This window comes from Uranotaenia lowii, chromosome 1 (genome assembly GCF_029784155.1).
Source record: "Uranotaenia lowii strain MFRU-FL chromosome 1, ASM2978415v1, whole genome shotgun sequence".
Classification (NCBI taxonomy): domain Eukaryota; kingdom Metazoa; phylum Arthropoda; class Insecta; order Diptera; family Culicidae; genus Uranotaenia; species Uranotaenia lowii.
The window spans coordinates 113,609,610-113,630,591 of record NC_073691.1 but is presented as its reverse complement, the minus strand read 5'-3'; the positions used below and the strand labels follow the sequence as shown (position 1 = coordinate 113,630,591).

Genomic DNA, 20,982 nt, shown 5'->3' with positions numbered 1-20,982 from the left:
TGTTTCGCGGAAGATCTAGTAGTTGGTCAATTTTCAATACGAGTGGACTGTATCGATTAAAAAGGGGACTAAAGCGACCGAAATAAAAACGCGTGCTTTCGCTAGAGCTCCTCTTTCACAAGTGTCTTTTATTTTCTCAGAACAGTGTTGGCAGTATGATAGAAACTACATAGTTAATAAAATTTAGACCTAACTGGGTTGTACATCCTCCCGGCCTTGAATGCTTGCTTTCAACCTTAATCCTCTCCTTCTTCGTTCAAAGGCAGCAAACATATATTTTTAATCGCTCGTTTGGTTGTAGAATCCTTGGTTTTGAGACTGACTACCCAGACATGACCACCCTTGCCAGGTATCAGTTCGTCGATCCGCGCCAAATTCCACTGGAGCGGTGGTAAGTTGTCATCGACAATAAGGACCAGCGAACCCTTTCTGAACTTGGTGACCTTGAAGTTACGTTGTCGACGTTGAAGTTCTTGGAGGTAATCTGCTGACCAGGCTTTCCAGAATTTCTGCTTCATATCTTGAACAATTTGCCAACGGGAAAGCTGATTCATCCTCAAGTCGTGGTACGATGGCTCCAATATGGCTTGAAATTCTCTTCCAATTAGGAAGTGGGCTGGTGTTAAGGCTGATACGTCGGTCGGGTCGTCAGAGGAAGGAGTTAACGGTCGGGAATTCAATATGGCTTCAATTTGGCACAAAACTGTAGCTAACTCCTCGTATGTGAGCTTATGATCGTTTAAAATGGGTCGAAGATGGAACTTAACCGACTTAACAGCGGCCTCCCAGATTCCTCCAAAATGGGGGCTCCTCGGTGGTATGAATGACCATTCGATATTTCGTTGGGTGCAAAATTCGTTCAACTGTTTTTGGTGAGCTTCGGTTTTGAACAATTGAGCCAGTCGGTCTAATTCGTTGGTTGCTCCGATAAAGTTGGTGGCGTTGTCGGAAAGAATCTTCATCGGCAGACCTCGTCTGCTTACGAATCGCTGGAGGCATCCCAGGAACGCTTCGGTGGTCAAGTTGGATACTGGTTCTAAGTGCAAGGCCCGTGTTGCCATACAGACAAAAACGCAGACATATCCTTTGGTCAAGACAGGCTTTCTTATGGAGGCTAAACTTTTGATATAGAAAGGGCCAGCAAAATCGATGCCGACGGTTTCGAACGGATGGGTCTTCTGGACTCGATAGTGCGGTAGATCTCCCATTAGTTGGGAGGCTCGTTGCGGTCGTTGGCGGTAACACGGTATGCAATGATGAATCACGTTTCGTATGATGCTTTTGGCGCGCAGTGGCCAAAATTGTTGGCGGACTACTGCTAACATTGACCGCTGTCCAATGTGCATGTTGGTTTTGTGTAGATGTCGAATCAGGGTAGTAGTTAATGGATGGTTGTGTGGCAACAAAAACTGATGCTTATTATCATAAGATAGAGCGGAATTTTTTATTCGTCCTCCTACTCTGAGGGTGCCATCATTTTCGTCAATAAAGGGTTTCAGGCTGTTGAGAGGAAGCTTGACATCTTTTTCTTCCTTCAGAATTCTGATCTCGGTTTTAAAACTCTCTTGTTGAACAAGGCGGACGATCAACAGTAATGCTCAACAGTAATTTCATCTGCGGAGAGGAACCCCTTTGTACAAGTTTTATTGCGACTTCGAATGTAATCGGTAAAACGAATCACATAGGCCATGGATCGTTGGATTATCAGAAAACGACTAATGTCATCGAAAATTTTCAATCTTGGGACAACTGCGGTACTAACAAGAACAGTTCGCAGTTCGGGCAAATCATCAGTAGAAATCATATCTGGTGGATCAATTACGAAATTGGCTCGCAGCAATAATTCGGGCCCAGTCCACCACATCTTGTGGGATCTAAGCATATCGGCATTTAATCCTCTTGATACGGAGTCCGCAGGATTGGACTTTGTGGGAATGTAATTCCACTGAACATCGAAGACCGCTTGAATATCACGAACCCGATTCGCAACATAGGAATGCAACACTTCAGGGGGTTTTTTAATCCAACAGAGTATATTTTTTCAGTCATTCGTTACCTTTCTATCTCCAAAACTGTAGTGAATATTTTATGGTGGGGGGGAGACTTTAATTGTGTGATTTCTTCTAAAGACGCAACCGGAACTAGCAATCACTGTCCTTCTTTAAAACGTCTTGTTGAGAATTTAAAACTGTTGGATACGTGGGATACTCTTAATAGGAACCAAGTAATATACAGCTTCATAAGGTCAAATTCAGCATCCCGTATAGATAGAATATATGTTTCTTCTTCTCTCTCTCCACATCTACGCTCTTCAAACTATCATCCAACGTGTTTTTCTGATCACAGAGCATTCAAGCTAAGATGTTGTTTACCTGATCTAGGAAAAGCTAACGGTCGGGGTTATTGGGCCTTGCGTTCCCATGTTTTGACGACGGATAATATTAATGAATTCAAACTTAAATACAGTAGATGGCTCAGGGAACGGCAAAATTACAATTCGTGGATGACATGGTGGATTGAATTAGCGAAACCTAGAATCCGTAGTTTTTTTAAATGGAAAACTAACGAGACTTTTAGAGATTTCCATTTGAACAATGAACTTTTGTATGGCAGGTTAAATTCAGCATATGATAATCTTCTTCAAAATACTGGCACACTGCAAGAGGTCAATAAAATAAAGGCAATGATGTTGCAACTGCAATCTAAATTTTCAAAAGTTTATGAAAGATTAAATGACAATATTTTAGCAGGTGAAAGTTTTTCATCATTTCAACTTGGAGATCGTGTTCAAAAGAAAAATAAAAGTACGATAACTTCTTTAAAACACACCGATAGAACGCTAAGCAATCCCTCTGAAATAGAAACTTTTGTATTCAATTATTTTAAAGACCTTTATTCTGCTCACAGTACAGCAACACGTAATACATTTCCCTGTAATAGGGTGATTTCTCCGGAATCGCTTTCAAATAATGATGTAATGGATGAAATTACTACTGAGGAAATTTTTTTCGCCATCAAAAGCAGTGCTAATAGAAAATCCCCTGGATCCGATGGACTCCCAAAAGAACTATACCTTCAAATTTTTGACATAATCCATGGTCAGCTAAATCTTATATTGAATGAAGCCATCAGAGGAAATATTCACCCAAATTTTGCAGATGGTATCATAGTGTTAACCAAAAAGAAGACTTCAGATGAAACAATAAAATCGTTTCGACCAATATCTCTTTTGAATTTTGACTTCAAGCTATTTTCTAGGATTCTTAAAACACGACTTGGAAGAATTTTGTCTGAAAACAATATACTTAATGACATTCAAAAATGTCCAAATGGAAAAAATAATATTTTCGAAGCTGTGACTGCCATCAAAGACAGAATTGTCGAAATCAACTGCCTAAGGAAATCTGCAAAAGTTATCTCTTTTGACTTGGATCATGCGTTTGACCGTGTTAACAAAAACTTCCTCCTCACAGTTATGCAGGAAATGAACTTTAATTCAGGTTTTGTTTCACAATAAATGCACACAACATCACTTGTTTGCACTTGTCACTGCACTGAAAAACCCTTTCACTAGACGGATCGCAAGTTACAATCGGAGGGTAAATAAACGAATCCATCTATTGAATTAAACAAATAAATCTGCAAAAAATGACCAATCTTCTCTTGTTACTACTTGCGAGGAAGGGAGAACTTATCCTTAACGTTACACTTACCGATAAGTTTGAATCGGAATGCAAAACTAATCGAGAGCAAATTTGTTAATGATTTGTATGAGTACAGTGTGGATGAAAATCTCCTTCACGGGTGTTTTCATCGGCAAGTTCTAACGAAAGATAACGATTTTTTGATTCCCTGCTCAAAACATGAGGGGTATTACAATGGAACAAATATAAGGAAAATGAAATAATCGCTCTTGGTTTTATAATTAAAAATTCTCTGGAGTATTCGACCGAATATTCGTTTGGCCGAATAGTTTAAAAGGTCAATATTCGGTGTTTAGCCGTTGGCCGAGTACAAATTTTTTCGTCCATCATGCTTCCTCTCTAAGAGCGTCGGATAGAAGCTTCAATTGTTTCGCCTCCTCGGCTGCCTCTCGCTTCCGATTTGCAATAGTTTCTATAACAGATTGTTTTCCTTTTTTTTTTGTTTTAATAGGACTCGACATCTGTTTCGCGGAAGATCTAGTAGTTGGTCAATTTTCAATACGAGTGGACTGTATCGATTAAAAAGGGGACTAAAGCGACCGAAATAAAAACGCGTGCTTTCGCTAGAGCTCCTCTTTCACAAGTGTCTTTTATTTTCTCAGAACAGTGTTGGCAGTATGATAGAAACTACATAGTTAATAAAATTTAGACCTAACTGGGTTGTACATCCTCCCGGCCTTGAATGCTTGCTTTCAACCTTAATCCTCTCCTTCTTCGTTCAAAGGCAGCAAACATATATTTTTAATCGCTCGTTTGGTTGTAGAATCCTTGGTTTTGAGACTGACTAACTGACTACCCAGACATGACCACCCTTGCCAGGTATCAGTTCGTCGATCCGCGCCAAATTCCACTGGAGCGGTGGTAAGTTGTCATCGACAATAAGGACCAGCGAACCCTTTCTGAACTTGGTGACCTTGAAGTTACGTTGTCGACGTTGAAGTTCTTGGAGGTAATCTGCTGACCAGGCTTTCCAGAATTTCTGCTTCATATCTTGAACAATTTGCCAACGGGAAAGCTGATTCATCCTCAAGTCGTGGTACGATGGCTCCAATATGGCTTGAAATTCTCTTCCAATTAGGAAGTGGGCTGGTGTTAAGGCTGATACGTCGGTCGGGTCGTCAGAGGAAGGAGTTAACGGTCGGGAATTCAATATGGCTTCAATTTGGCACAAAACTGTAGCTAACTCCTCGTATGTGAGCTTATGATCGTTTAAAATGGGTCGAAGATGGAACTTAACCGACTTAACAGCGGCCTCCCAGATTCCTCCAAAATGGGGGCTCCTCGGTGGTATGAATGACCATTCGATATTTCGTTGGGTGCAAAATTCGTTCAACTGTTTTTGGTGAGCTTCGGTTTTGAACAATTGAGCCAGTCGGTCTAATTCGTTGGTTGCTCCGATAAAGTTGGTGGCGTTGTCGGAAAGAATCTTCATCGGCAGACCTCGTCTGCTTACGAATCGCTGGAGGCATCCCAGGAACGCTTCGGTGGTCAAGTTGGATACTGGTTCTAAGTGCAAGGCCCGTGTTGCCATACAGACAAAAACGCAGACATATCCTTTGGTCAAGACAGGCTTTCTTATGGAGGCTAAACTTTTGATATAGAAAGGGCCAGCAAAATCGATGCCGACGGTTTCGAACGGATGGGTCTTCTGGACTCGATAGTGCGGTAGATCTCCCATTAGTTGGGAGGCTCGTTGCGGTCGTTGGCGGTAACACGGTATGCAATGATGAATCACGTTTCGTATGATGCTTTTGGCGCGCAGTGGCCAAAATTGTTGGCGGACTACTGCTAACATTGACCGCTGTCCAATGTGCATGTTGGTTTTGTGTAGATGTCGAATCAGGGTAGTAGTTAATGGATGGTTGTGTGGCAACAAAAACTGATGCTTATTATCATAAGATAGAGCGGAATTTTTTATTCGTCCTCCTACTCTGAGGGTGCCATCATTTTCGTCAATAAAGGGTTTCAGGCTGTTGAGAGGAAGCTTGACATCTTTTTCTTCCTTCAGAATTCTGATCTCGGTTTTAAAACTCTCTTGTTGAACAAGGCGGACGATCAACAGTAATGCTCAACAGTAATTTCATCTGCGGAGAGGAACCCCTTTGTACAAGTTTTATTGCGACTTCGAATGTAATCGGTAAAACGAATCACATAGGCCATGGATCGTTGGATTATCAGAAAACGACTAATGTCATCGAAAATTTTCAATCTTGGGACAACTGCGGTACTAACAAGAACAGTTCGCAGTTCGGGCAAATCATCAGTAGAAATCATATCTGGTGGATCAATTACGAAATTGGCTCGCAGCAATAATTCGGGCCCAGTCCACCACATCTTGTGGGATCTAAGCATATCGGCATTTAATCCTCTTGATACGGAGTCCGCAGGATTGGACTTTGTGGGAATGTAATTCCACTGAACATCGAAGACCGCTTGAATATCACGAACCCGATTCGCAACATAGGAATGCAACACTTCAGGGGGTTTTTTAATCCAACAGAGTATATTTTTTCAGTCATTCGTTACCTTTCTATCTCCAAAACTGTAGTGAATATTTTATGGTGGGGGGGAGACTTTAATTGTGTGATTTCTTCTAAAGACGCAACCGGAACTAGCAATCACTGTCCTTCTTTAAAACGTCTTGTTGAGAATTTAAAACTGTTGGATACGTGGGATACTCTTAATAGGAACCAAGTAATATACAGCTTCATAAGGTCAAATTCAGCATCCCGTATAGATAGAATATATGTTTCTTCTTCTCTCTCTACACATCTACGCTCTTCAAACTATCATCCAACGTGTTTTTCTGATCACAGAGCATTCAAGCTAAGATGTTGTTTACCTGATCTAGGAAAAGCTAACGGTCGGGGTTATTGGGCCTTGCGTTCCCATGTTTTGACGACGGATAATATTAATGAATTCAAACTTAAATACAGTAGATGGCTCAGGGAACGGCAAAATTACAATTCGTGGATGACATGGTGGATTGAATTAGCGAAACCTAGAATCCGTAGTTTTTTTAAATGGAAAACTAACGAGACTTTTAGAGATTTCCATTTGAACAATGAACTTTTGTATGGCAGGTTAAATTCAGCATATGATAATCTTCTTCAAAATACTGGCACACTGCAAGAGGTCAATAAAATAAAGGCAATGATGTTGCAACTGCAATCTAAATTTTCAAAAGTTTATGAAAGATTAAATGACAATATTTTAGCAGGTGAAAGTTTTTCATCATTTCAACTTGGAGATCGTGTTCAAAAGAAAAATAAAAGTACGATAACTTCTTTAAAACACACCGATAGAACGCTAAGCAATCCCTCTGAAATAGAAACTTTTGTATTCAATTATTTTAAAGACCTTTATTCTGCTCACAGTACAGCAACACGTAATACATTTCCCTGTAATAGGGTGATTTCTCCGGAATCGCTTTCAAATAATGATGTAATGGATGAAATTACTACTGAGGAAATTTTTTTCGCCATCAAAAGCAGTGCTAATAGAAAATCCCCTGGATCCGATGGACTCCCAAAAGAACTATACCTTCAAATTTTTGACATAATCCATGGTCAGCTAAATCTTATATTGAATGAAGCCATCAGAGGAAATATTCACCCAAATTTTGCAGATGGTATCATAGTGTTAACCAAAAAGAAGACTTCAGATGAAACAATAAAATCGTTTCGACCAATATCTCTTTTGAATTTTGACTTCAAGCTATTTTCTAGGATTCTTAAAACACGACTTGGAAGAATTTTGTCTGAAAACAATATACTTAATGACATTCAAAAATGTCCAAATGGAAAAAATAATATTTTCGAAGCTGTGACTGCCATCAAAGACAGAATTGTCGAAATCAACTGCCTAAGGAAATCTGCAAAAGTTATCTCTTTTGACTTGGATCATGCGTTTGACCGTGTTAACAAAAACTTCCTCCTCACAGTTATGCAGGAAATGAACTTTAATTCAGGTTTTGTTTCTCTTATTAATAAGATTATGTGTCTTTCTTCATCTCGTGTAATTGTTAATGGAAACATCAGTCAACCCTTTCCCATTCAATGCTCTGTCCGGCAAGGGGATCCTATAAGCATGCACCTCTTTGTTATCTACCTTCATCACGCAGAAAAAGAACGGGGTATGGTTTCAACAAAACGTTTAGTTGTTTTATCTTACTTTTCCAATGCATGTATTTTCAATGCTTTTCATGAAAAAATCGAATGAAATTAGTAAAACAATTTTGTTATTCGTACACTCTTATTTTTTATTAGTTAAAAATAAAATTTGGTTTAATTTGAAATTAAAATAGGTTTATTCCAATGAACGTGTAACTTCAAAAACGATAAGTGAAAAAAATGGAAAAAAAAGAAAAAAAAAAGGAGTTTTATCGAACCATACAATGGAAACCAAATCGTCGGAGTGCACCTGCACTGACAAATTACTTCACACATTAGTGTGTAAAATTTCACACATTATGGAAATAAGTAGACCAACACATTAAATGTGTGAAGCTACAGCTGCACACTAATGGGAAATACCGCTTAAGGAAACGAAATGTGTGCGTTTCACACATTATGCAAAAAGCGTTCAAATCGGGAAAATGTGTGAAAAGAGCACAACAGTTCAATTTAGGTAAGCGGGAGATGATAGTTAAACTTATTTTAAATCATTTGGAAATAAAAACAATTATATTTGCAATTTAAATGTTTTTTTTTAATTATTGCTTGCATGATTGGAAAACATTGATTCAATTCGAGTGTTGTGGGGGGAGCAATTCCATTAGCGGTTTCTCACAGCAAGAATAGGCAGGTGATATCAGACAGGATCTGAAAGATAAATTTAAGCGTTATTCGATACAGATTTTAAATTGAAATAATGTGGGCTTACTTGCCATTATTCCCTCATGACTTGAGACGGCGATGGGGATGATTTCTAGAGTTTGTTTTGATTAGGTCGTATAAACCAATATAAACAAAATTGAGTTATTTGCTGCAAACGATTGACAAACATGTCTTTTATCTTTGGTAGAAAATTGGTTTCATTTAATTCTTAAATAACTTTTACACAATGATTTGAATTTAGGACGAATAATGACTTTCTCATTTTTCAGTGTAATTTGGATTTTACGTCATTTTGTGTTGCCGTGTTTTTGCCTTGATGCAAAAGGTCGTTAAACATAATTCGGCAGGTTGGTTTTTACGACGTAATGCATCGTCGCGACAAGTTCTGTGCCGAGTGATCAAAGTTATGAAAATTCGAATAAATATGAAAGAAAACTGTGTCCAGGAGTGATCATTACTGTTCTAATCGAATAAATGGCTCCGGATTTGTATTGGGTGAGTACCATAAGCCTAACTTTTCACCGTGTGAATAGTCAGTATTATTTTTTTCATTACAGAGGCAAAGAAAATAATCAAAAGCGATGAATGCTTTTTCACACTCCTCGAACGGCCAGTTGCGCTAATGGTAGTGGTCAGATATGTCCGGGTGGACTTCCAAGGGCCATAGTCCCACAGTGCAATATTTGCAAATGCCATCAATCAATGATTTCCGCTTACTCTACATAGGATTAACAATGGAAACCTTTCTTCAATCAACTTCGAATGAATAAGTGAAGATTTTAGCCAATCCATTCAGTTTTGCTGCCAAAATTATCGATTTATCAAAAGGACGTTTGCGCCTAAGGAGAAATGCAAAATGTCGTAAGTACATCTTCATTGATAAGAACTGAATTAATGCAAATATCATGTACATCATCATGTTCTGCGATCAGTTTGACACTAAATTTCGCATTTGCAGGCCAACAATGACGCATTTATGACCAACAATCATAAAATAAGAATTAAAATAATGTTTCAGAACTTAAACATCGATTTTCTCAAAACATACCAAGTGGTTCTTACGACCTAATCAAAACAAACTCTAGATTTATTTCTTGGCTCGCACAAAACTGTTGGAGACAAACAAACACAGCGATTGTGATTTCACCCACTTTTTTCGTTAGTTCGCTACTTCGGATAATGTGTAAATTTGGAACCAGCATGGTGTGCGAAAATCACTCTGGAGTTTGACAGCTCCATATATTTGCAGATAATGTGTGAATCGATTTTGCAAAATGTGTGAAATGATTTATCAGTGTGGCCTTGGTCCAGGCGAGGCATTATTGATTAGAATAATGATCCGAAACCGATATAAACTAGAATGGCATGTCCATCGGCCAGCAGCTATCAAGGTAGGTTTCGAAGTTTTCAAATAGCTAGAAAACTATACCTCAACCCGCCCGGGAGAACAAAATTATTCTACCGACAAGTAAAATTAATTTTTCCAACAGCTGTTTTTTCATTTTTCAGATGCCACGGCCAGCTAGAGAAATTATCGTTGTACCTCCATGACAACCTGGCTCTAGTCGTTCTAAGATTTGGACGTCAGTTTTCATTGAAGGTAGGTTAATTGAAAACGCCGTATACTTGTTTTAACGCAAAACAAACTTCCGCAGATCGTGGACGATTTCAACGAAAACATCGCTTGGTCCGTATCGACGTGGTTTATGGAGGTGCCGTACATATTTGAGGACCGCAATCTGGCTATCCAACTGCGCAGATAGATCATGCTGCTTTGAAATAGGCAATTAACAAATCGGAACCGATTCCGAAATAAAATGAATTTTAAAAATAATAGTGCGAATCAATTTATAAATTCCGAATTCCATGATAAAAATAAATTTAAATGGAATATATAACTGGATTTAATTTTAATTGGAAGAACTAAATTGCTTCAAACCTAGTTATTGTTAGAATTTTGAACCACATTTTATTTTCGAGTCAATTAATTTTTATGCGTTTTACCCAAAAATTTTTTTATTTCGATAAGAATCATGCATCATTTTCAAAAAGGGTGTATTTTATTTTGAATCAAACGATAAGTTTAAATCAAATCGATATTTTTAATCAGTGTGACCAGAAATATATTTGTGCTTTTTCCCAACCAAAAATTTTATTATTTTCGTTCGAAATCTTATTGTTTCTAAAATAAATTTTTCTGCGTGATCCTCTCCTAGAAAAACTTAAAACTATCTGCAATAATCCCTTGGACTTAGTAGTAGCCTACGCCGATGATGTTTCGATAATTATATCAGACCCACGAAAACTTAATATGATCAAACGAACATTCGACGATTATGGAAGTCTGGTAGCACTGTTTGTCGGCGAACACATTTTTTTTACGCGAAAATGTTAAGTGATATTATACGAGTTTTAGCGATTCAAAATTTAAGATTTTTCACTGAATCAATTAATCAAGTGTTCGTAATTACGTTTGAAGTGAAGTTTCGGTGAGGTAGTTTGCGAGTTTTGAGAAACAAGTGTTTTAGAAATTCGAAATTTGGTCTTTGGATGACGCTTTGTTGTCAAACCCCTTCGGAAAATCTAGCTCAAAACGAATAGAGATGGCGCTTAAAGAAGGTTCTGATTCCAGCTAACCGTTTGCGTTACTTAGTGTTCCCAGTCTCATCAGTTCTCAGCTGTGAGATGGGATAATTCTCATCGCCGAAAAGCTAAGTATCACATTTCATTAAACTTTCTATCTTTGTACCTTGGTTATATTCCCCCAATTTGTATTAGGTTTTTTTTGATCAAGTGTACCAGCGTACTGTTCGAAAAACTTTTCATTAATTGATACTCAACACATTTAGATTTTGTCTTGTATCAAAATTTATTATTTATAAAAACGGCTTGGAATTTTCATTTTCGAATGCTCATTTTAATTTTTCTGCAGTTTAATATTGCCTTATAAATCGGTACTAAATAACAAATCCTTTTAAAAATAACAAGTGAAGTAATTGTTCGTGTATATGTAGGTGATATACAGTGATAGGAGAATATTTCCCGTTTGGTTATTTTTGCTTTGGTCCCTTTTCCATCGCACATCAAAAAGGAAATTTAATTAAAGTACAGAGAGCGCCAATAATGACTTATTCTAGCTTCAAACCCTAATATGTACATACTGCCATCTGTTGAGTAAATAATTTCAACCAAGCTCTAAATCTTATAAAGTGTTCCACCAAATACCACTCAACTAACTCCCCGACTGCCTCGATTTCTTTAAACTCCTTCGCACTCTTTCATGTCATACTTTTTTAAATACCAACTATGTACAGTCCCCCCACAATCATGAGTCAAACACAATTATTAGTCACCGATCATTAGAACTGCTGATATCTACTAAACCAAAAGAAATTATATCAAATTATTATTTTTAGTTAATCGACAATATCATCAAAATGCATTAAAATAACTGAGCGAATGAAATGCGAAAATTTAATAATATTTAGCAAAATAAAAGTGACCCATAATTGTTACAGAATCCTCTAAGTTCCACACAATCATGGGTCACTTTTTCGCGAGCAAAACAAAACATTTCTTGTTTGCTAGCTCAACCCAATTGCCCCTTGAACGTATACTAGCGAAGGATGCCCCTGAATGTTTGCCAGAAATTTGTTGATTTTCATGTTGATATTCGGGTGTTGCCATGGACTTCTATGTGACTAATAATTGTGGGCAATATGACTAATAATTGTTACAAGTTTCAATTTTGACCCATAATTGTGGTTTTGAAAAACGTTGATTGTTTCGGTAAATTATTTTATTTTTCAACAAAATTGGAATCAAAATCATGTTTGAAATCAAAGAGGGAATATTTAATGACTGAAATTCATGCAAAGCTTGATGTTTGGACCACTAACACCCGAATGAACGAACATTTTGTGGTGAAATGATACGTTAAGTGACTAATGATTGTGGGGGGACTGTATATGAGAAATTGATGAGACGACGATACTACAGGGATGTAGTCAAAATCCTATACTAATGTTTACCTGTAATATAAATGGGTCATTCCATGTCAAGTGTGCACAGCGAAAAAAAAATCTTATCGAAAATTCGCCAAACTTGGCCGATAGACTTTCTGAGGCCTACAAAACAAATCCTCAATTTTTGAGAATGATCCGCCCACCTCTCGTTCCCAAGATTTTGAAAAATTCATCATTTTTAAAATACAACATCTCTTGACTGAAACATCGTACCAAAATGACAAAATATGCGTTTTGTAGATTTTATTAAAATCTACCGATTGATGTTATTCATTACTCGAAAAAGTGACGTTTTAAACGTCAAAACACAGCTCTAAAAACAAAACGTTAATTTCTCTCAAGGAAAGTATATTTTTTTCTTGAATTTTATGATTTCATTGTTTTCTTGAGAAAATTTTACGTAAGAACCAACCAAAATCCCAATATAATATTTCTCGTTTTCGAGATATGAAAGATTTAAGTTGGATTGTCTCACAATTATTTATTCGCAGCACTCAGTTTTTTTTTTCTTTTTTTTGTTTCGATTATAGTCGTTTTACCATCTTTATGGCATTCGCGACTTTATCAACGGTGCAGTTGGCGGATCGTTATTGAAAAACTCATCCGGTACAACTGTGTTCGATGTTTGCTCTTGGGCTCGAACTCGCGGACATCGGCTCAGGAGACAACAGACTTGCCAACTGAGCTATATCACAAGCCCGCAGCACTCAGTGATTTCACTAAACTGCATAATTCATCCAAATTTTTAGCCACATCTTCCTTGCTTGAACAGATTTTTTGTTTTCATGATTTGTTTGAATGATTTTGAACGAAAGAAAAAAATTCGTTTTATGAAATATTATAATTCCAAAAATAACTATATTTTTCTCTATATTTTTTTCGTTCCAACACTGCAATTTAAATCATCTTAAAATTCCAGCTTTATCATGTTGAAACGGTTAATTTTAATAAGCAACAAACATTTGTAAAAAAAGATGCTTAGAAAATTAAAATAACACTTTTGTCACAGACAAACAGACGGGACACTCCATTTTCATTCTTCGCAAAACGTAAAACGATAGCCAGAGTGGTAGGCAATGTCGCCACCAGGTAGCACTACTTTATCTGTTTTTGAAATCATTATTTTCATCATGGTAGCCGTTTTCTTTGTTTACCTTTTCGTGACAACCAGAAACTCTTCAAAAAATAATACAACTGGTAATGTACGTCGACTAACTTTTAAATTATTTGAAATAATTTTTAACAGTTTTACAGTTTATGTTTCAGGATAAACCTCCATAAAGAGCTGATGATCAATAGCTTATATTGTGACGATTTTATCCTGGAGTTATTGAACTGCAGTAGTTTCCCAAAAAGACTAGTAAGCATCCATGGAATGCCAAGCCGGAATGGATAAGAATCGATTTCTTAGGATTTTTTTTCCTGTGTTGTGTGTATTCCCCCTGTGCTGTTTGTATGAATAGTTTCTAAGAAGACCCCACTGAATTAAGAGAGGGAATATCCTTTACAGGAACAAGGCATCGATCATCATGAACAGCTGAATTAGGTTTAAATGAGAACAGATAACAATAAAACAAACTTTTTTCCAAAGGAGTAACCATTTAATTTCTAAAATTAATCTAATTTGACCATTTTCACATCCGAACCTAACATAACGTTGGAGACTTACGTTGCTCTGAAACTGAAACATCGTACCAAAATGACAAAATATGCGTTTTGTAGATTTTATTAAAATCTACCGATTGATGTTATTCATTACTCGAAAAAGTGACGTTTTAAACGTCAAAACACAGCTCTAAAAACAAAACGTTAATTTTTCTCAAGGAAAGTATATTTTTTTCTTGAATTTTATGATTTCATTGTTTTCTTGAGAAAATTTTACGTAAGAACCACACAGCAAAAAATAATGTAACGATGGACGATGTAATTTCTGGGGATTACGTATTTCTGTTGCAATAATACATCTAAATGATGTACACAACGTGAATACGTCGTGAAGTGTAATATCAAAATTTTCTATGTGATATCGCATCAAGTAGTCAATGTTTTCCTTTGTTGACGTTGGAATTTGATTTCATTTCAAAAATAAAGAAACGGATTATGGACCTCAGCTGTATTTGTTTGGCTTGTAAGTACTTCCAAAATTAATTAAAAATATAAGCAAACCCATTGCTTCAAAACAAATTTCATTATTTATCCTTTTTTAGGAAATTTGGCCCATATGGATCAGCGGCACGAAACAAATTATTTGTCTCCAAACAGCCGGGTACATCAAGACAATGTAAAATTAGGTACCATTTGCGACTCAAGTTATGTGCAGGTATTTGATGTAATATAGCAATACTTTTTTTGCTGTGCAACCAAAATCCCAATATAGTATTTCTCGTTTTCGAGATATGAAAGATTTAAGTTGGATTGTCTCACAATTATTTATTCGCAGCACTCAGTTTTTTTCTTCTTTTTTTGTTTCGATTATAGTCGTTTTACCATCTTTATGGCATTCGCGACTTTATCAACGGTGCAGTTGGCGGATCGTTATTGAAAAACTCATCCGGTACAACTGTGTTCGATGTTTGCTCTTGGGCTCGAACTCGCGGACATCGGCTCAGGAGACAACAGACTTGCCAACTGAGCTATATCACAAGCCCGCAGCACTCAGTGATTTCACTAAACTGCATAATTCATCCAAATTTTTAGCCACATCTTCCTTGCTTGAACAGATTTTTTGTTTTCATGATTTGTTTGAATGATTTTGAACGAAAGAAAAAAATTCGTTTTATGAAATATTATAATTCCAAAAATAACTATATTTTTCTCTATATTTTTTTCGTTCCAACACTGCAATTTAAATCATCTTAAAATTCCAGCTTTATCATGTTGAAACGGTTAATTTTAATAAGCAACAAACATTTGTAAAAAAAGATGCTTAGAAAATTAAAATAACACTTTTGTCACAGACAAACAGACGGGACACTCCATTTTCATTCTTCGCAAAACGTAAAACGATAGCCAGAGTGGTAGGCAATGTCGCCACCAGGTAGCACTACTTTATCTGTTTTTGAAATCATTATTTTCATCATGGTAGCCGTTTTCTTTGTTTACCTTTTCGTGACAACCAGAAACTCTTCAAAAAATAATACAACTGGTAATGTACGTCGACTAACTTTTAAATTATTTGAAATAATTTTTAACAGTTTTACAGTTTATGTTTCAGGATAAACCTCCATAAAGAGCTGATGATCAATAGCTTATATTGTGACGATTTTATCCTGGAGTTATTGAACTGCAGTAGTTTCCCAAAAAGACTAGTAAGCATCCATGGAATGCCAAGCCGGAATGGATAAGAATCGATTTCTTAGGATTTTTTTTCCTGTGTTGTGTGTATTCCCCCTGTGCTGTTTGTATGAATAGTTTCTAAGAAGACCCCACTGAATTAAGAGAGGGAATATCCTTTACAGGAACAAGGCATCGATCATCATGAACAGCTGTATTAGGTTTAAATGAGAACAGATAAACATAAAACAAACTTTTTTCCAAAGGAGTAACCATTAAATTTCTAAAATTAATCTAATTTGACCATTTTCACATCCGAACCTAACATAACGTTTGAGACTTACGTTGCTCTTACTGTGATTTTTTGGCAGTAGGTTAGGTTATTGGTGCAGCCAGAGGCCGAAATGCCGAAAAACTTTATAATTGATTAGAAAACTCTCACCAAAATAAATATTTCTAATCTAACTCGTTATTTTCTGTTGTGTACACGAGCTTCGATCCCGGCTTGGAAATATTCCTACAGGATCACGAAAAATGCTGCTAGTCAACGATTTAGCACTTAGTTTGTGTTATTTTTTCCAAATTTGCTCCTGAAATTGTAACGTAGGTGAATATCTGGTGTGTTTATTGAGAGTTCAAGGTACATGTAATAATAGGTACAGAGGAAACCATGATACATAGAAACGTCATACATTACATCTTTCTTCTTCAGTAGTATTCAAAGTCTGATTGTTGATTAGATTTAACCATCCTTCCCGATCTGGTTGAACTTTCTTGAGGCCGGGACTTCTACAATCTTGAGTCGGCTCGCTTGCGGGTAACCTTTCTTCCACTTGAGATTCTGCCAATATTTCGCTGCCCTCAATGTTTGACTCCGGAGACTTGTGATGAGTACTCGGTTCGTGTACGTTGGACCGGCGCAGGTGATGTGTGTTTCGACGCAATGTCTTTTCTCCGTCCGAAACAATGTAAGACCGACCATCCTCCAATCGCTGCAAAACTTCACCATAGGACCACAATTTAGATTTAGGGTCTTGGAGTTGAACTTTTTCACCTGTACAAAATTGTGGCGGAATACGAGCACTTCTATTTGCGTATTGTTTCTGCTGATCTCTCTCACTGATAATAGCTTCTCTCACATTGTCAAAAACTTTTGGCCGAAGGGCTTCTTTCGTAATCGGCAGGTTTGAACGAACCAGTCTTCCCATCAAGCGTTCATTGGGCGAAGGGATTGACTCGCTGCGTGGAGTATTTCTTGCTTGGATGAGTGCCAAATAAATGTCGCTTTGATCTTCTGCGCATTTTCTCAAAATGTTCTTACTAACTTGTACGTACCGTTCAGCTAACCCATTTGCACGGGGAAAATGCGGACTGGATGTTAGATGCTCGAAACCCCAATCATTAGCAAACTTGCGAAACTTTTCGGAGCTATATTGTGGACCGTTGTCCGATTCAACGATTTTTGGTATTCCGTGCACTGAAAACCATGTTTTCAATTCCAAGATGACAGCTTTAGACGTAGGATCCGAGAGTTTTTTTGAAATCAAAGAAGTTGGAGTAACTATCTACGATGACCACGTAGTCTGCGCCTCGAAAATGGAACAAATCCGAAGCAACTCTTTCGAAAGGCAACTCAGGAACATCCTTTGAAGCAATTGTGCTTTTCGTATTGCAGCGCTGATGACGTTGGCAGATGCTGCATCCTTCAACCAGATTCTGGATATCGGTATTCATATTCACCCAAAACACGACCTGTTTTGCTCGCCGGATACAGGACTGAATACCAGAGTGACCGCTGTGAATTGCATTCAACATTTTCTTCCTCAATCCCAGTGGCACTACCACCTGATTAGATTTGAATACCAGCCCATCATACACAGCTAACTCGTCTCTAAAGCACCAATACTTTTTTAGCTCCAGAGAAACATCTTCTTTTAGATCCGGCCAGCCTCGTAAAATGACCTCCTTCAGCAGGCGAGTTTCCGAATCAGACTCAGTATGATGCCGTAGCTCTTTGCACGAATCTTTCGACATTTGCAGAACTAGATGAACCTCTAGTTGTTCTTCTTCTCCTTCCGGTTCAATGCTGTGTGCAGTCACGGCTGAGTATGTCCGGAATCGGTATGCTCTTTCCCTTAACATAAACGACTTGTGGGTTATACTGTGCAACTTCTAGTCTTATTCTGCGTAATCGTGGCGGAGCTCTATCCAAAGGTTTCCGAAAGATAGATTCGAGAGGCTTGTGGTCTGTTTCGACTTTGAGTGCTTTCCCGTAGATATATTGATGAAATCTTCGGCAAGCAAATCTAATAGCTGCTGCTTCTTTTCCTATTTGAGGGTAGTTCATTTCAGCCTTGGACAAAGCTTTAGAAGCATAGGCAACTGGTCTTCCTTCCTGCATGAGCATAGCTCCCAATGCATTCGAACTGGCGTCCACTGAAAGGACAATGGGAAGATTGACGTCATAAAATGTCAGTACGGGTGGGGAGATCATGAGCTTTTTTATTTTCTGGAACGCAATCTCCTGTTCGCTTTCCCAGGACCAAGCCGTGTCTTTGGAGAGTAGCGCTCGTAGTGGGGCTGTTATAGCCGACAAATTCGGAACAAATTTGGCCAGATATGTAATCATCCCCAACGCCCGCTGCAGCTGCAATTTGTTGGATGGTGTTTTGAGGTTCAGAACAGCTGTCAGCTTATCAGGATCAGCCATTAGACCTCCTGATGTCACAAGATGTCCAAGGAATTTTACCTTCGGTTTGTTAAATATGCATTTTTCTTTATTTAGCTTTAAACCGGAGGCAATGATGCGGCTTATAACTTCCTTGGTGATTGATTCCAGGTGAGACTCGTTCTCGGCATGTATCAGTACATCGTCCATTGAACACTCAACTCCATCTATTCCTTCCAAAATATCTTGCATAACCTTTTGGAATACTTCTGGTGCTGATGCCAAACCAAAAGGGAGCCACTTGCAACAGTACCTTCCCCAAGGGGTACCGAATGTGAGGTATTTGGATGTTCTTTCTGTGACACGAATCTGCCAAAACCCTTTTTTGCAGTCTAATATGGAGAAACACTTTGAATTTTTCAGTCTGGCAGAAATTTCCTCCATTGTCGTCAGCGGGTGATGACGTCTCAGCAAATTTTGATTGACCTGTGATGGATCAATACAGATTCTTAATTTGTTGTTACGGCGAACTAAAACCATGGCACTTACTACTGGTGTATGCTCATGAATCCTTTCGATGACTCCCAGTTTTTCCATTGCATCAAGTTCTTTCTTCACTTGGTCCCGAATACTGTGGGGAACGTGCCTGGCTGGTCGACTTTCCCACTGTGCGTTTTCTACTAGGTCGATGTCATAAATGTAGCCCTTCAAACAACCAAGACCATCGTACACCTCGACGTCATCTATCTCGAGAGAGTCGATTCGAGTTATCAGATTCTGTGCAATGCATGTTTTCCTACCGAGTAATGGTATTACTCGTTCCTCGACCACTTTGAACGTAATCCGGGACTGCTTTTGCTTTACGGTGCAAACTGGGTCAACTTCCCCTAGAACTCGCATCTTGTGATTGGAGAACGTCAGCAACCACTTTGTTGGCGAGGGTTTTAGCGGCAACAGGTCTAATTTCTCTACCATCCAAAGTGGGAGAACATTGCAGTGGGCACCAGTATCTAATTTCACCGAAACTTTGCTGATATTAACTTTCACTGTTTCGAACCAATCCTCTCCTTCATCCAAGGCTTCCAGTGCACCGATAAACAGCTCTTCTTCTGAACTTTCACCACTCCCATTTTCGGCCAACACTGCGTGGACCGTTTTTGCTTTCCTGGCGGGACAATGAGTGGCAAAATGTCCTCTGCGGCCACAAGTATGGCATTCCTTTCCGTAAGCAGGACACTTAAACTTTTTATGATTTCTTCCACACTTTTCACACTGTATATTTTCATCACTCTCGTATCTTTGTTTGTTTAATTTCATGTCCACTTTTCTTTCACTTTTTCTTTCTCTTCTGTCCATTTTCAAGACTTCCACTTTCTCAGCAACTGCGACGGATGCCATCGCTTGGGACTGCCTGGCAGTCAACTCATGGTTCCGACACATTTCGATTGTTTTGTCCAGGGTCAATGAGTCATTCAGGAGTTGCGGCACAAGTTTGGTGAATTTCAACCCAATTATGATCCTATCTTTCACCAGGGAATCGTGCAATTGCACGAAGTCACACTTTTTTGCTTGTTCTTTCACTCGCGTTATGAAAGTTTCTGTCAACTCATCTTCGTTTTGAGAAATTTGGTTGAACACGTAACGTTCGTATGTCACACATGATTTGGGGATGAAATATTCATCAAACTTGGCCTTTATCACTACTAGATTATTTTCTTCTTCCGGCGTAAGATTGAATGTATCAAAGATACGAATGCAATCCGCCCCAATCGCTGTCATGAAAGTGGCTACTTGCACTTGTGGTGGTTTGTCATTCAGCTGTGTCGCTGTTGCAAACCAAACAAACTGGCGGGTCCAAGATTTCCACACTTCAGCCATGTTGTCACCCAAAACCAAAGGTTTTGGTGGCTTTAATCCTGCTGCCTGTGCGGCCGCCATTTTGTCTCCTGCTTGCCCGAAAACTTTGTGATCGAATTTCTCGATATTTTCACAGCCACTTCCCGTAAAATCGACAATCTTTACGATCCTCGCACTGTGTTTCACGCGATCACGAAAATTTTTTTACAATCCGATGACTTTATTCGTTTGAAAAACAGTTTTTTTTGCTGACTAAAAGCCACAGCTTCTGACACCATGTAACGTAGGTGAATATCTGGTGTGTTTATTGAGAGTTCAAGGTACATGTAATAATAGGTACAGAGGAAACCATGATACATAGAAACGTCATACATTACAGAAATATAAAATTATAAGATAAATAATTTTAAATGTACTTACGAAGCATTGACGCAGTTATTAAAAAATCGATTTCAGAAACTTAGCTTTAAGGTCCACCTATTGGATTTTTTTTCATCCTCTGTTATGCCACTATCGTTAATCACAGTTTCAGGAATCTCTGTATTATTTCGATCTCAACCAGGACACTTCCAAACTCCACAACACTCGCGAATGGCAATAAGGCCAAATATAAACAT

At 38.1% G+C, this 20,982-nt stretch overlaps 4 protein-coding genes across 4 annotated transcripts; all 4 read right to left on the bottom strand.

The window, feature by feature from the left end:
* Positions 1-236: 236 nt before the first annotated feature.
* LOC129737834 (uncharacterized) lies at positions 237-1,346 on the bottom strand. Its single transcript, XM_055728992.1, has one exon. The coding sequence runs from the start codon at positions 1,344-1,346 to the stop codon at positions 237-239; it is 1,110 nt and encodes a 369-aa protein (XP_055584967.1).
* Positions 1,347-4,488: 3,142 nt separating this feature from the next.
* Positions 4,489-5,520, bottom strand: LOC129737833 (uncharacterized). Its single transcript, XM_055728991.1, has one exon. It carries the CDS (start codon positions 5,518-5,520, stop codon positions 4,489-4,491), a length of 1,032 nt encoding a protein of 343 aa, XP_055584966.1.
* Positions 5,521-16,526: 11,006 nt separating this feature from the next.
* On the bottom strand, positions 16,527-17,874 carry LOC129737832 (uncharacterized protein K02A2.6-like). The gene is made up of 2 exons (XM_055728990.1): positions 17,403-17,874; positions 16,527-17,317 (listed from the first exon to the last, which is right to left on the bottom strand). Exons 1-2 carry the CDS (start codon positions 17,872-17,874, stop codon positions 16,527-16,529), a joined length of 1,263 nt encoding a protein of 420 aa, XP_055584965.1.
* A 46-nt stretch (positions 17,875-17,920) lies between these two features.
* On the bottom strand, positions 17,921-20,446 carry LOC129737831 (uncharacterized). Its single transcript, XM_055728988.1, has one exon. It carries the CDS (start codon positions 20,444-20,446, stop codon positions 17,921-17,923), a length of 2,526 nt encoding a protein of 841 aa, XP_055584963.1.
* Positions 20,447-20,982: the final 536 nt, after the last annotated feature.